The sequence below is a fragment of the Trifolium pratense genome, linkage group LG4 (genome assembly GCF_020283565.1).
Source record: "Trifolium pratense cultivar HEN17-A07 linkage group LG4, ARS_RC_1.1, whole genome shotgun sequence".
Classification (NCBI taxonomy): domain Eukaryota; kingdom Viridiplantae; phylum Streptophyta; class Magnoliopsida; order Fabales; family Fabaceae; genus Trifolium; species Trifolium pratense.
This window is the reverse complement of record NC_060062.1, coordinates 57,675,402-57,690,626: the sequence shown is the minus strand read 5'-3', so window position 1 is coordinate 57,690,626 and position 15,225 is coordinate 57,675,402. Positions and strand designations below refer to the sequence as shown.

At 31.2% G+C, this 15,225-nt stretch overlaps 1 protein-coding gene across 1 annotated transcript in view; it reads left to right on the top strand.

The window, feature by feature from the left end:
- The window catches only part of LOC123923014 (cyclin-dependent-like kinase 5), an 18,299-nt gene extending 3,412 nt beyond the window's left edge, over positions 1–14,887 (top strand). The window contains exons 4-7 of the mRNA XM_045975663.1: positions 13,970–14,133; positions 14,239–14,335; positions 14,439–14,492; positions 14,756–14,887. Of these exons, the coding sequence (XP_045831619.1) occupies positions 13,970–14,133; positions 14,239–14,335; positions 14,439–14,492; positions 14,756–14,887 (447 nt within the window). The remainder of the gene's footprint in view (positions 1–13,969; positions 14,134–14,238; positions 14,336–14,438; positions 14,493–14,755) is intronic.
- Positions 14,888–15,225: the final 338 nt, after the last annotated feature.

Here is a 15,225-nt window from a genome sequence, read left to right as displayed (position 1 = left end):
ATATGGTTTTTGGCCAATTTTTGTGTTTGTAGTCGTTTTTTTTTTTATGGTTTTTGGCCAATTTTAGGTCGTTTATATGGTTTTTGGCCAATTTTAGTGTTTGTAGTGGTTTTTAATGTTTTTGGCCTATTTTAGGGACGTTCTTTAGTTTTTGGCCAATTTAAGTGTTTGTAGTCGTTTTATGGGTTTATGGCCAATTTTAGTGTTCGTAGTCGTTTATTTGATTTTGGCCTATTTTAGGGTCGTTTATATAGTTTTTTGCCAATTTTAGTGTTTGTAGTCGTTTTTATGGGTTATGGCCAATTTTAGTGTTCGTAGTCGTTTATTTGATTTTGGCCTATTTTAGGTCGTTTATATGGTTTTTGTCCAATTTTAGTTTTTGTAGTTGTTTTATTGTTTTTGGCCAATTTTAGTGTTTGTAGTCATTTTTATGGTTTTTGGCCTATTTTAGGTCGTTTATATGGTTTTTAACCAATTTTAGTGTTTGTAGTCGTTTTTATGCTTTTGGGCCTATTTTATTGTTTGTAGTCGTTTTTATGGTTTTTGGCATATTTTAGGGTCGATATTTAGGATTTTGGCCAATTTTAGTGTGTTGTAGTGGTTTTAATGTTTTTGGCCTATTTTAGGGTCGTTCTTTAGTTTTTGGCCAATTTAAGTGTTTGTAGTCGTTTTTATGGGTTATGGCCAATTTTATTGTTCGTAGTCGTTTTAATGGTTTTTGGCCTATTTTTGGTCGTTTATATGGTTTTTGTCCAATTTTAATTTTTGTAGTTGTTTTATTGTTTTTGGCCAATTTTAGTGTTTGTAGTCATTTTTATGGTTTTTGGCCTATTTTAGGTCGTTTATATGGTTTTTGGCCTATTTTAGGTCGTTTATATGGTTTTTGGCCAATTTTAGTGTTTGTAGTCGTTTTATGGGTTATGGCCAATTTTAGTGTTCGTAGTCGTTTATTTGATTTTGGCCTATTTTAGGGTCGTTTATATAGTTTTTTGCCAATTTTAGTGTTTGTAGTCGTTTTTATGGGTTATGGCCAATTTTAGTGTTCGTAGTCGTTTATTTGATTTTGGCCTATTTTAGGTCGTTTATAAGGTTTTTGGCCCATTTTAGTGTTTGTAGTCGTTTTTTATAGTTTTTGGCCTATTTTAGGTCGTTTATATGGTTTTTGGCCAATTTTGGTATTAGTAGTTTTTTTTTATGGTTTTTTGCCAATTTAAGTGTTTTTAGTCGTTTTTATGGGTTATGGCCAATTTTAGTGTTCGTAGTCGTTTTTTTGATTTTGGCCTATTTTAGGTCGTTTATATGGTTTTTGGCCAATATTAGTGTTTGTAGTCGTTTTTTTTTATTTATTGTTTTTGTCCTATTTTAGGTCGTTTATACGGTTTTTGGCCAATTTTGGTGTTTGTAGTTGTTTTTATGGTTTTTGGCCTATTTTAGGTCGTTTATATGGTTTTTGGCCAATTTTAGTGTTTGTAGTGGTTTTTAATGTTTTTGGCCTATTTTATGTACGTTCTTTTGTTTTTGGCCAATTTAAGTGTTTGTAGTCATTTTTATGGGTTATGGCCTATTTTAGTGTTCGTAGTAGTTTTTATGGTTTTTGGCCTATTTTAGGGTCGTTTATATGGATTTTGGCCAATTTTAGTGTTTGTAGTCGTTTTTATGGTTTTTGGCCAATTTTTAGTGTTTGTAGTCATTTTTATGGTTTTTGGCCTATGTTAGGTCGTTTATATGGTTTTTGGCCAATTTTAGTGTTTGTAGTGGTTTTAATGTTTTTGGCCTATTTTAGGGTCGTTCTTTAGTTTTTGGCCAATTTAAGTGTTTGTAGTCGTTTTTATGGGTTATCGCCAATTTTATTGTTCGTAGTCGTTTTAATGGTTTTTGGCCTATTTTAGGTCGTTTATATGGTTTTTGGCCAATTTTGGTATTCGTAGTTTTTTTTTATGGTTTTTTGCCAATTTAAGTGTTTTTAGTCGTTTTTATGGGTTATGGCCAATTTTAGTGTTCGTAGTCATTTTTTTGATTTTGGCCTATTTTAGGTCGTTTATATGGTTTTTGGCCAATATTAGTGTTTGTAGTCGTTTTTTTTTATTTATTGTTTTTGTCCTATTTTAGGTCGTTTATACGGTTTTTGGCCAATTTTGGTGTTTGTAGTTGTTTTTATGGTTTTTGGCCTATTTTAGGTCGTTTATATGGTTTTTGGCCAATTTTAGTGTTTGTAGTGGTTTTTAATGTTTTTGGCCTATTTTATGTACGTTCTTTTGTTTTTGGCCAATTTAAGTGTTTGTAGTCATTTTTATGGGTTATGGCCTATTTTAGTGTTCGTAGTAGTTTTTATGGTTTTTGGCCTATTTTAGGGTCGTTTATATGGATTTTGGCCAATTTTAGTGTTTGTAGTCGTTTTTATGGTTTTTGGCCAATTTTAGTGTTTGTTGTGGTTTTTAATGTTTTTGGCCTATTTTAGGGACGTTCTTTAGTTTTTGGCCAATTTAAGTGTTTGTAGTCGTTTTATGGGTTATGGCCAATTTTAGTGTTCGTAGTCGTTTATTTGATTTTGGCCTATTTTAGGGTCGTTTATATTGTATTTTGCCAATTTTAGTGTTTGTAGTCGTTTTTATGGGTTATGGCCAATTTTAGTGTTCGTAGTCGTTTATTTGATTTTGGCCTATTTTAGGTCGTTTATAAGGTTTTTGGCCCATTTTAGTGTTTGTAGTCGTTTTTTATAGTTTTTGGCCTATTTTAGGTCGTTTATATGGTTTTTGGCCAATTTTGGTATTTGTAGTTTTTTTTTATGGTTTTTTGCCAATTTAAGTGTTTTTAGTCGTTTTTATGGGTTATGGCCAATTTTAGTGTTCGTAGTCGTTTATTTGATTTTGGCTTATTTTAGGTCGTTTATAAGGTTTTTGGCTAATTTTATTGTTTGTAGTCGTTTTTTTTAATGGTTTTTGGCCTATTTTAGGTCGTTTATATGGTTTTTGGCCTATTTTAGGTCGTTTATATGGTTTTTGGCCAATTTTGGTGTTTGTAGTTGTTTTTATGGTTTTTGGCCTATTTTAGGTCGTTTATATGGTTTTTGGCCAATTTTTGTGTTTGTAGTCGTTTTTTTTTTTTATGGTTTTTGGCCAATTTTAGGTCGTTTATATGGTTTTTGGCCAATTTTAGTGTTTGTAGTGGTTTTTAATGTTTTTGGCCTATTTTAGGGACGTTCTTTAGTTTTTGGCCAATTTAAGTGTTTGTAGTCGTTTTATGGGTTATGGCCAATTTTAGTGTTCGTAGTCGTTTATTTGATTTTGGCCTATTTTAGGGTCGTTTATATAGTTTTTTGCCAATTTTAGTGTTTGTAGTCGTTTTTATGGGTTATGGCCAATTTTAGTGTTCGTAGTCGTTTATTTGATTTTGGCCTATTTTAGGTCGTTTATATGGTTTTTGTCCAATTTTAGTTTTTGTAGTTGTTTTAGGCCAATTTTAGTGTTTGTAGTCATTTTTATGGTTTTTGGCCTATTTTAGGTCGTATATATGATTTTTGGCCTATTTTAGGTCGTTTATATGGTTTTTAACCAATTTTAGTGTTTGTAGTCGTTTTTATGCTTTTGGGCCTATTTTATTGTTTGTAGTCGTTTTTATGGTTTTTGGCATATTTTAGGGTCGATATTTAGGATTTTGGCCAATTTTAGTGTTTGTAGTGGTTTTAATGTTTTTGGCCTATTTTAGGGTCGTTCTTTAGTTTTTGGCCAATTTAAGTGTTTGTAGTCGTTTTTATGGGTTATGGCCAATTTTATTGTTCGTAGTCGTTTTAATGGTTTTTGGCCTATTTTAGGTCGTTTATATGGTTTTTGTCCAATTTTAATTTTTGTAGTTGTTTTATTGTTTTTGGCCAATTTTAGTGTTTGTAGTCATTTTTATGGTTTTTGGCCTATTTTAGGTCGTTTATATGGTTTTTGGCCTATTTTAGGTCGTTTATATGGTTTTTGGCCAATTTTAGTGTTTGTAGTCGTTTTTATGCTTTTGGGCCTATTTTATTGTTTGTAGTCGTTTTTATGGTTTTTGGCATATTTTAGGGTCGATATTTAGGATTTTGGCCAATTTTAGTGTTTGTAGTGGTTTTTATTGTTTTTGGCCTATTTTAGGGGCGTTCTTTAGTTTTTGGCCAATTTAAGTGTTTGTAGTCGTTTTTATGGGTTATGGCCAATTTTAGTGTTCGTAGTCGTTTTTATGGTTTTTGGCCTATTTTAGGGTCGTTTATATAGATTTTGGCCAATTTTAGTGTTTGTAGTCATTTTTATGGTTTTTGGCCAATTTTAGTGTTTGTAGTCATTTTTATGTTTTTTGGCCTATTTTAGGTCGTTTATATGGTTTTTGGCCAATTTTTGTGTTTGTAGTCGTTTTTATGGTTTTTGGCCTATTTTAGTGTTTGTAGTGGTTTTTAATGTTTTTGGCCTATTTTAGGGTCGTTTATATAGTTTTTTTGCCAATTTTAGTGTTTGTAGTCGTTTTTATGGGTTATGGCCAATTTTAGTGTTCGTAGTCGTTTATTTGATTTTGGCTTATTTTAGGTCGTTTATAAGGTTTTTGGCTAATTTTATTGTTTGTAGTCGTTTTTTTTTTATGGTTTTTGGCCTATTTTAGGTCGTTTATATGGTTTTTGGCCTATTTTAGGTCGTTTATATGGTTTTTGGCCAATTTTGGTGTTTGTAGTTGTTTTTATGGTTTTTGGCCTATTTTAGGTCGTTTATATGGTTTTTGGCCAATTTTTGTGTTTGTAGTCGTTTTTTTTTATGGTTTTTGGCCAATTTTAGGTCGTTTATATGGTTTTTGGCCAATTTTAGTGTTTGTTGTGGTTTTTAATGTTTTTGGCCTTTTTTAGGGACGTTCTTTAGTTTTTGGCCAATTTAAGTGTTTGTAGTCGTTTTATGGGTTATGGCCAATTTTAGTGTTCGTAGTCGTTTATTTTATTTTGGCCTATTTTAGGGTCGTTTATATAGTTTTTTGCCAATTTTAGTGTTTGTAGTCGTTTTTATGGGTTATGGCCAATTTTAGTGTTCGTAGTCGTTTATTTGATTTTGGCCTATTTTAGGTCGTTTATAAGGTTTTTGGCCCATTTTAGTGTTTGTAGTCGTTTTTTATAGTTTTTGGCCTATTTTAGGTCGTTTATATGGTTTTTGGCCAATTTTGGTATTTGTAGTTTTTTTTTATGGTTTTTTGCCAATTTAAGTGTTTTTAGTCGTTTTTATGGGTTATGGCCAATTTTAGTGTTCGTAGTCGTTTATTTGATTTTGGCTTATTTTAGGTCGTTTATAAGGTTTTTGGCTAATTTTATTGTTTGTAGTCGTTTTTTTTTATGGTTTTTGGCCTATTTTAGGTCGTTTATATGGTTTTTGGCCTATTTTAGGTCGTTTATATGGTTTTTGGCCAATTTTGGTGTTTGTAGTTGTTTTTATGGTTTTTGGCCTATTTTAGGTCGTTTATATGGTTTTTGGCCAATTTTTGTGTTTGTAGTCGTTTTTTTTTTTATGGTTTTTGGCCAATTTTAGGTCGTTTATATGGTTTTTGGCCAATTTTAGTGTTTGTAGTGGTTTTTAATGTTTTTGGCCTATTTTAGGGACGTTCTTTAGTTTTTGGCCAATTTAAGTGTTTGTAGTCGTTTTATGGGTTATGGCCAATTTTAGTGTTCGTAGTCGTTTATTTGATTTTGGCCTATTTTAGGGTCGTTTATATAGTTTTTTGCCAATTTTAGTGTTTGTAGTCGTTTTTATGGGTTATGGCCAATTTTAGTGTTCGTAGTCGTTTATTTGATTTTGGCCTATTTTAGGTCGTTTATATGGTTTTTGTCCAATTTTAGTTTTTGTAGTTGTTTTATTGTTTTTGGCCAATTTTAGTGTTTGTAGTCATTTTTATGGTTTTTGGCCTATTTTAGGTCGTTTATATGGTTTTTAACCAATTTTAGTGTTTGTAGTCGTTTTTATGCTTTTGGGCCTATTTTATTGTTTGTAGTCGTTTTTATGGTTTTTGGCATATTTTAGGGTCGATATTTAGGATTTTGGCCAATTTTAGTGTGTTGTAGTGGTTTTAATGTTTTTGGCCTATTTTAGGGTCGTTCTTTAGTTTTTGGCCAATTTAAGTGTTTGTAGTCGTTTTTATGGGTTATGGCCAATTTTATTGTTCGTAGTCGTTTTAATGGTTTTTGGCCTATTTTAGGTCGTTTATATGGTTTTTGTCCAATTTTAATTTTTGTAGTTGTTTTATTGTTTTTGGCCAATTTTAGTGTTTGTAGTCATTTTTATGGTTTTTGGCCTATTTTAGGTCGTTTATATGGTTTTTGGCCTATTTTAGGTCGTTTATATGGTTTTTGGCCAATTTTAGTGTTTGTAGTCGTTTTATGGGTTATGGCCAATTTTAGTGTTCGTAGTCGTTTATTTGATTTTGGCCTATTTTAGGGTCGTTTATATAGTTTTTTGCCAATTTTAGTGTTTGTAGTCGTTTTTATTGGTTATGGCCAATTTTAGTGTTCGTAGTCGTTTATTTGATTTTGGCCTATTTTAGGTCGTTTATAAGGTTTTTGGCCCATTTTAGTGTTTGTAGTCGTTTTTTATAGTTTTTGGCCTATTTTAGGTCGTTTATATGGTTTTTGGCCAATTTTGGTATTAGTAGTTTTTTTTTATGGTTTTTTGCCAATTTAAGTGTTTTTAGTCGTTTTTATGGGTTATGGCCAATTTTAGTGTTCGTAGTCGTTTTTTTGATTTTGGCCTATTTTAGGTCGTTTATATGGTTTTTGGCCAATATTAGTGTTTGTAGTCGTTTTTTTTTATTTATTGTTTTTGTCCTATTTTAGGTCGTTTATACGGTTTTTGGCCAATTTTGGTGTTTGTAGTTGTTTTTATGGTTTTTGGCCTATTTTAGGTCGTTTATATGGTTTTTGGCCAATTTTAGTGTTTGTAGTGGTTTTTAATGTTTTTGGCCTATTTTATGTACGTTCTTTTGTTTTTGGCCAATTTAAGTGTTTGTAGTCATTTTTATGGGTTATGGCCTATTTTAGTGTTCGTAGTAGTTTTTATGGTTTTTGGCCTATTTTAGGGTCGTTTATATGGATTTTGGCCAATTTTAGTGTTTGTAGTCGTTTTTATGGTTTTTGGCCAATTTTTAGTGTTTGTAGTCATTTTTATGGTTTTTGGCCTATGTTAGGTCGTTTATATGGTTTTTGGCCAATTTTAGTGTTTGTAGTGGTTTTAATGTTTTTGGCCTATTTTAGGGTCGTTCTTTAGTTTTTGGCCAATTTAAGTGTTTGTAGTCGTTTTTATGGGTTATCGCCAATTTTATTGTTCGTAGTCGTTTTAATGGTTTTTGGCCTATTTTAGGTCGTTTATATGGTTTTTGGCCAATTTTGGTATTCGTAGTTTTTTTTTATGGTTTTTTGCCAATTTAAGTGTTTTTAGTCGTTTTTATGGGTTATGGCCAATTTTAGTGTTCGTAGTCATTTTTTTGATTTTGGCCTATTTTAGGTCGTTTATATGGTTTTTGGCCAATATTAGTGTTTGTAGTCGTTTTTTTTTATTTATTGTTTTTGTCCTATTTTAGGTCGTTTATACGGTTTTTGGCCAATTTTGGTGTTTGTAGTTGTTTTTATGGTTTTTGGCCTATTTTAGGTCGTTTATATGGTTTTTGGCCAATTTTAGTGTTTGTAGTGGTTTTTAATGTTTTTGGCCTATTTTATGTACGTTCTTTTGTTTTTGGCCAATTTAAGTGTTTGTAGTCATTTTTATGGGTTATGGCCTATTTTAGTGTTCGTAGTAGTTTTTATGGTTTTTGGCCTATTTTAGGGTCGTTTATATGGATTTTGGCCAATTTTAGTGTTTGTAGTCGTTTTTATGATTTTTGGCCAATTTTTAGTGTTTGTAGTCATTTTTATGGTTTTTGGCCTATGTTAGGTCCTTTATATGGTTTTTGGCCAATTTTAGTGTTTGTAGTGGTTTTAATGTTTTTGGCCTATTTTAGGGTCGTTCTTTAGTTTTTGGCCAATTTAAGTGTTTGTAGTCGTTTTTATGGGTTATCGCCAATTTTATTGTTCGTAGTCGTTTTAATGGTTTTTGGCCTATTTTAGGTCATTTATATGGTTTTTGTCCAATTTTAGTTTTTGTAGTTGTTTTATTGTTTTTGGCCAATTTTAGTGTTTGTAGTCATTTTTATGGTTTTTGGCCTATTTTAGGTCGTTTATATGGTTTTTGGCCAATTTTAGTGTTTGTAGTCGTTTTTATGGTTTTTGGCATATTTTAGGGTCGATATTTAGGATTTTGGCCAATTTTAGTGTTTGTAGTGGTTTTTATTGTTTTTGGCCTATTTTAGGGGCGTTCTTTAGTTTTTGGCCAATTTAAGTGTTTGTAGTCGTTTTTATGGGTTATGGCCAATTTTAGTGTTCGTAGTCGTTTTTATGGTTTTTGGCCTATTTTAGGGTCGTTTATATAGATTTTGGCCAATTTTAGTGTTTGTAGTCATTTTTATGGTTTTTGGCCAATTTTAGTGTTTGTAGTCATTTTTATGTTTTTTGGCCTATTTTAGGTCGTTTATATGGTTTTTGGCCAATTTTTGTGTTTGTAGTCGTTTTTATGGTTTTTGGCCTAATTTAGTGTTTGTAGTGGTTTTTAATGTTTTTGGCCTATTTTAGGGTCGTTTATATAGTTTTTTTTGCCAATTTTAGTGTTTGTAGTCGTTTTTATGGGTTATGGCCAATTTTAGTGTTCGTAGTCGTTTATTTGATTTTGGCTTATTTTAGGTCGTTTATAAGGTTTTTGGCTAATTTTATTGTTTGTAGTCGTTTTTTTTTTTTTTTATGGTTTTTGGCCTATTTTAGGTCGTTTATATGGTTTTTGGCCAATTTTGGTGTTTGTAGTTGTTTTTATGGTTTTTGGCCTATTTTAGGTCGTTTATATGGTTTTTGGCCAATTTTTGTGTTTGTAGTCGTTTTTTTTTTATGGTTTTTGGCCTATTTTAGGTCGTTTATATGGTTTTTGGCCAATTTTAGTGGTTGTAGTGGTTTTTAATGTTTTTGGCCTATTTTAGGGACGTTCTTTAGTTTTTGGCCAATTTAAGTGTTTGTAGTCGTTTTATGGGTTATGGCCAATTTTAGTGTTCGTAGTCGTTTATTTGATTTTGGCCTATTTTAGGGTCGTTTATATAGTTTTTTGCCAATTTTAGTGTTTGTAGTCGTTTTTATGGGTTATGGCCAATTTTAGTGTTCGTAGTCGTTTATTTGATTTTGGCCTATTTTAGGTCGTTTATAAGGTTTTTGGCCCATTTTAGTGTTTGTAGTCGTTTTTTTTATAGTTTTTGGCCTATTTTAGGTCGTTTATATGGTTTTTGGCCAATTTTGGTATTTGTAGTTTTTTTTATGGTTTTTTGCCAATTTTAGTGTTCGTAGTCGTTTTTTTGATTTTGGCCTATTTTAGGTCGTTTATATGGTTTTTGGCCAATATTAGTGTTTGTAGTCGTTTTTTTTTATTTATTGTTTTTGGCCTATTTTAGGTCGTTTATACGGTTTTTGGCCAATTTTGGTGTTTGTAGTTGTTTTTATGGTTTTTGGCCTATTTTAGGTCGTTTATATGGTTTTTGGCCAATTTTAGTGTTTGTAGTGGTTTTTAATGTTTTTGGCCTATTTTATGTACGTTCTTTTGTTTTTGGCCAATTTAAGTGTTTGTAGTCATTTTTATGGGTTATGGCCTATTTTAGTGTTCGTAGTAGTTTTTATGGTTTTTGGCCAATTTTAGGGTCGTTTATATGGATTTTGGCCAATTTTAGTGTTTGTAGTCGTTTTTATGGTTTTTGGTCAATTTTTAGTGTTTGTAGTCATTTTTATGGTTTTTGGCCTATGTTAGGTCGTTTATATGGTTTTTGGCCAATTTTAGTGTTTGTAGTGGTTTTAATGTTTTTGGCCTATTTTAGGGTCGTTCTTTAGTTTTTGGCCAATTTAAGTGTTTGTAGTCGTTTTTATGGGTTATGGCCAATTTTAGTGTTCGTAGTCGTTTTTATGGTTTTTGGCCTATTTTAGGGTCGTTTATATAGATTTTGGCCAATTTTAGTGTTTGTAGTCATTTTTATGGTTTTTGGCCAATTTTAGTGTTTGTAGTCATTTTTATGTTTTTTGGCCTATTTTAGGTCGTTTATATGGTTTTTGGCCAATTTTTGTGTTTGTAGTCGTTTGTATGGTTTTTGGCCTATTTTAGTGTTTGTAGTGGTTTTTAATGTTTTTGGCCTATTTTAGGGTCGTTTATATAGTTTTTTTTTGCCAATTTTAGTGTTTGTAGTCGTTTTTATGGGTTATGGCCAATTTTAGTGTTCGTAGTCGTTTATTTGATTTTGGCTTATTCTAGGTCGTTTATAATGTTTTTGGCTATTTTTATTGTTTGTAGTCGCTTTTTTTTATGGTTTTTGGCCTATTTTAGGTCGTTTATATAGTTTTTGGCCAATTTTGGTGTTTGTAGTTGTTTTTATGGTTTTGGCCTATTTTAGGTCGTTTATATGGTTTTTGGCCAATTTTTGTGTTTGTAGTCGTTTTTTTTTTATGGTTTTTGGCCTATTTTAGGTCGTTTATATGGTTTTTGGCCAATTTTAGTGTTTGTAGTGGTTTTTAATGTTTTTGGCCTATTTTAGGGACGTTCTTTAGTTTTTGGCCAATTTAAGTGTTTGTAGTCGTTTTATGGGTTATGGCCAATTTTAGTGTTCGTAGTCGTTTATTTGATTTTGGCCTATTTTAGGGTCGTTTATATAGTTTTTTGCCAATTTTAGTGTTTGTAGTCGTTTTTATGGGTTATGGCCAATTTTAGTGTTCGTAGTCGTTTATTTGATTTTGGCCTATTTTAGGTCGTTTATAAGGTTTTTGGCCCATTTTAGTGTTTGTAGTCGTTTTTTATAGTTTTTGGCCTATTTTAGGTCGTTTATATGGTTTTTGGCCAATTTTGGTATTTGTAGTTTTTTTTATGGTTTTTTGCCAATTTAAGTGTTTTTAGTCGTTTTTATGGGTTATGGCCAATTTTAGTGTTCGTAGTCGTTTTTTTGATTTTGACCTATTTTAGGTCGTTTATATGGTTTTTGGCCAATATTAGTGTTTGTAGTCGTTTTTTTTATTGTTTTTGGCCTATTTTAGGTCGTTTATATGATTTTTGGCCAATTTTGGTGTTTGTAGTTGTTTTTATGGTTTTTGGCCTATTTTAGGTCGTTTATATGGTTTTTGGCCAATTTTAGTGTTTGTAGTGGTTTTTAATGTTTTTGGCCTATTTTATGTACGTTCTTTTGTTTTTGGCCAATTTAAGTGTTTGTAGTCATTTTTATGGGTTATGGCCTATTTTAGTGTTCGTAGTAGTTTTTATGGTTTTTGGCCTATTTTAGGGTCGTTTATATGGATTTTGGCCAATTTTAGTGTTTGTAGTCGTTTTTATGATTTTTGGCCAATTTTTAGTGTTTGTAGTCATTTTTATGTTTTTTGGCCTATTTTAGGTCGTTTATATGGTTTTTGGCCTATTTTAGTGTTTGTAGTGGTTTTTAATGTTTTTGCCCTATTTTAGGGTCGTTTATATAATTTTGTTGCCAATTTTAGTGTTTGTAGTCGTGTTTATGCTTTTTGGCCTATTTTAGGTCGTTTATATGGTTTTTGGCCAATTTTAGTGTTTGTAGTCATTTTTATGGTTTTTGGCCTATGTTAGGTCGTTTATATGGTTTTTGGCCAATTTTAGTGTTTGTAGTCGTTTTTATGCTTTTTGGCCTATTTTATTGTTTGTAGTCGTTTTTATGGTTTTTGGCATATTTTAGTGTTTGTAGTGGTTTTTAATGTTTTTGGCCTATTTTAGGGTCGTTCTTTAGTTTTTGGCCAATTTAAGTGTTTATAGTCGTTTTTATGGGTTATGGCCAATTTTAGTGTTCGTAGTCGTTTTTTTAATTTTGGCCTATTTTAGGTTGTTTATATGGTTTTTGGCCAATTTTAGTGTTTGTAGTCGTTTTTTTTTATGGTTTTTGGCCTATTTTAGGTCGTTTATATGGTTTTTGGCCAATTTTAGTGTTTGTAGTGGTTTTTAATGTTTTTGGCCTATTTTAGGGACGTTCTTTAGTTTTTGGCCAATTTAAGTGTTTGTAGTCGTTTTTATGGGTTATGGCCAATTTTAGTGTTCGTAGTCGTTTTTATGGTTTTTGGCCTATTTTAGGGTCGTTTATATAGTTTTTTTTACCAATTTTAGTGTTTGTAGTCGTTTTATGGGTTATGGCCAATTTTAGTATTCGTAGTCGTTTATTTGATTTTGGCCTATTTCAGGGTCGTTTATATAGTTTTTTGCCAATTTTAGTGTTTGTGGTCGTTTTTATGGGTTATGGCCAATTTTAGTGTTCGTAGTCGTTTATTTGATTTTGGCCTATTTTAGGTCGTTTATAAGGTTTTTGGTCCATTTTAGTGTTTGTAGTTGTTTTTCTGGTTTTTGGCCAATTTTTAGTGTTTGTAGTCATTTTTATGTTTTTTGGCCTATTTTAGGTCGTTTATATGGTTTTTGGCCTATTTTAGTGTTTGTAGTGGTTTTTAATGTTTTTGGCCTATTTTAGGGTCGTTTATATAGTTTTTTTGCCAATTTTAGTGTTTGTAGTCGTGTTTATGCTTTTTGGCCTATTTTAGGTCGTTTATATGGTTTTTGGCCAATTTTAGTGTTTGTAGTCATTTTTATGGTTTTTGGCCTATGTTAGGTAGTTTATATGGTTTTTGGCCAATTTTAGTGTTTGTAGTGGTTTAATGTTTTTGGCCTATTTTAGGGTCGTTCTTTAGTTTTTGGCCAATTTAAGTGTTTGTAGTCGTTTTTATGGGTTATGGCCAATTTTAGTGTTCGTAGTCGTTTTTATGGTTTTTGGCCTATTTTAGGGTCGTTTATATGGATTTTGGCCAATTTTAGTTTTTGTAGTCGTTTTTATGGTTTTTGGCCTATTTTAGTGTTTGTAGTCATTTTTATGGTTTTTGGCCTATTTTAGTGTTTGTAGTGGTTTTTAATGTTTTTGGCCTATTTTAGGGTCGTTTATATAATTTTTTTTGCCAATTTTAGTGTTTGTAGTCGTTTTATGGGTTATGGCCAATTTTAGTGTTCGTAGTCGTTTATTTGATTTTGGCCTATTTTAGGTCGTTTATAAGGTTTTTGGCCCATTTTAGTGTTTGTAGTCGTTTTTTTTATAGTTTTTGGCCTATTTTAGGTCGTTTATATGATTTTTGGCCAATTTTTGTGTTTGTAGTCGTTTTTATGGTTTTTGGCCAATTTAAGTGTTTTTAGTCGTTTTTATGTTTGTAGTGGTTTTTAATGTTTTTGGCCTATTTTAGGTCGTTTATATGGTTTTTGGCCAATTTTAGTGTTTGTAGTCATTTTTATGGTTTTTGGCCTATTTTAGGTCGTTTATATGGTTTTTGGCCAATTTTAGTGTTTATAGTCGTTTTTATGGGTTATGGCCAATTTTAGTGTTCGTAGTCGTTTATTTGATTTTGGCCTATTTTAGGTCGTTTATAAGGTTTTTGGCCCATTTTAGTGTTTGTAGTTGTTTTTTTATAGTTTTTGGCCTATTTTAGGTCGTTTATATGGTTTTTGGCCAATTTTTGTGTTTGTAGTCGTTTTTATGGTTTTTGGCCAATTTAAGTGTTTTTAGTCGTTTTTATGTTTGTAGTGGTTTTTAATGTTTTTGGCCTAATTTAGGTCGTTTATATGGATTTTGGCCAATTTTAGTTTTTGTAGTCGTTTTTATTGTTTTTGGCCAATTTTAGTGTTTGTAGTCATTTTTATGGTTTTTGGCCTACTTTAGGTCGTTTATATGATTTTTGGCCAATTTTAGTGTTTGTAGTCGTTTTTATGCTTTTTGGCCTATTTTATTGTTTGTAGTCGTTTTTTAATGCTTTTTGGCCAATTAGAATTTGAGTTAGATGGTGTAGTTTATTTGATGAAATTAATGCTTTTGTAATTTTATTTTTGATTTTCAGATGGGTGATCCTTGTTATAAAGCACCTGAACTTTTGCTGGGTTTTACCAACTACTCAACTGCAGTTGATATCTGGTCTATGGGCTGCATATTTGCTGAGATGATTAAGTTCCAACCTCTGTTTATTTGTAACGATGGACCGAAGATATTGACCGAGATATTTTGGTAATTTCATCAAAACACAGTAACTATGACTATTTCTATTTGTATGATTTCTCTGCACTTTTGAAACAAGCTAAATTAATTAATTGGATATTTTAATATGTGAAGTTTGCTTGGCATGCCAACAGAAGAAAACTGGCCTGGTGTGGCTTCTATGTGCAGCTTTATTGAATTTGAAGCATTTGACCCTCCCATAAAGCCGAAGGTATTCATGTTTTGCAGGTTTTTTGATCAGTTTTTTGTTCCATTTCATTTTATAAATTTAGGCCAGCCAATAAGTAATGTATGGAAACTATTGGATTTTGTAGGACCTTGCAGCTGAATTCCCTAAGCTTGAACCAGATGGTCTTGATCTTCTTTCGGTAAATTAACTGCCTCGTATCTTTATGAATTGTTTTTTACAATAAGAATTTATCTATTATGCACTAACATAGTAAAATATTTTACACAATTGTCTAAAAAGTATCAATGTACTTATGTACCATAGAAAATAACACAGTATCATAATGTTATAGTATATGGATGAAAATATAGTCTCATCCTAAGCAGATTGAAAATTAGTTGCTTAAAATCATTTATTGATCTACTGAAAGTTTATTTAATGTGGGTGTTTTGTGTTGGACAGAAAATGCTTTGCCTATGCCCAAATAGCAGGATTTCAGCTGAGGAAGCTGATGACAAAATTAGCAAGTGTACTAATTTATCGTTAAGTAATAAATTAAATTCGTATCTGTTGGAATATAGAATAAAAGAATAAAATAGGTTTTAACATTAGAATTGATCAATTTGAGTACAATCATTCAAGAGTTTAAATAGAGTATGCTATACCTAATGGGTCTAATTAACAGGCTAAGTATAACTGAATAAAATCTATAATAATAATAATATACTATTTACAACACTCCCCCTCAAGCTGATGAATGGTTATCAAGCATTCCAAGCTTGCAAGTACGTTGGTTGAATTGTTGTGCTGGTAAACCCGCCTTTATTAATTTATGCTTCTCTTTGACAGAATGTTTATTATCATAACATAACTTCATAGGATCTTCACATTGTGGTGAGAGTTGTTTAGAAGAGACAAAATTAGACGTAGGA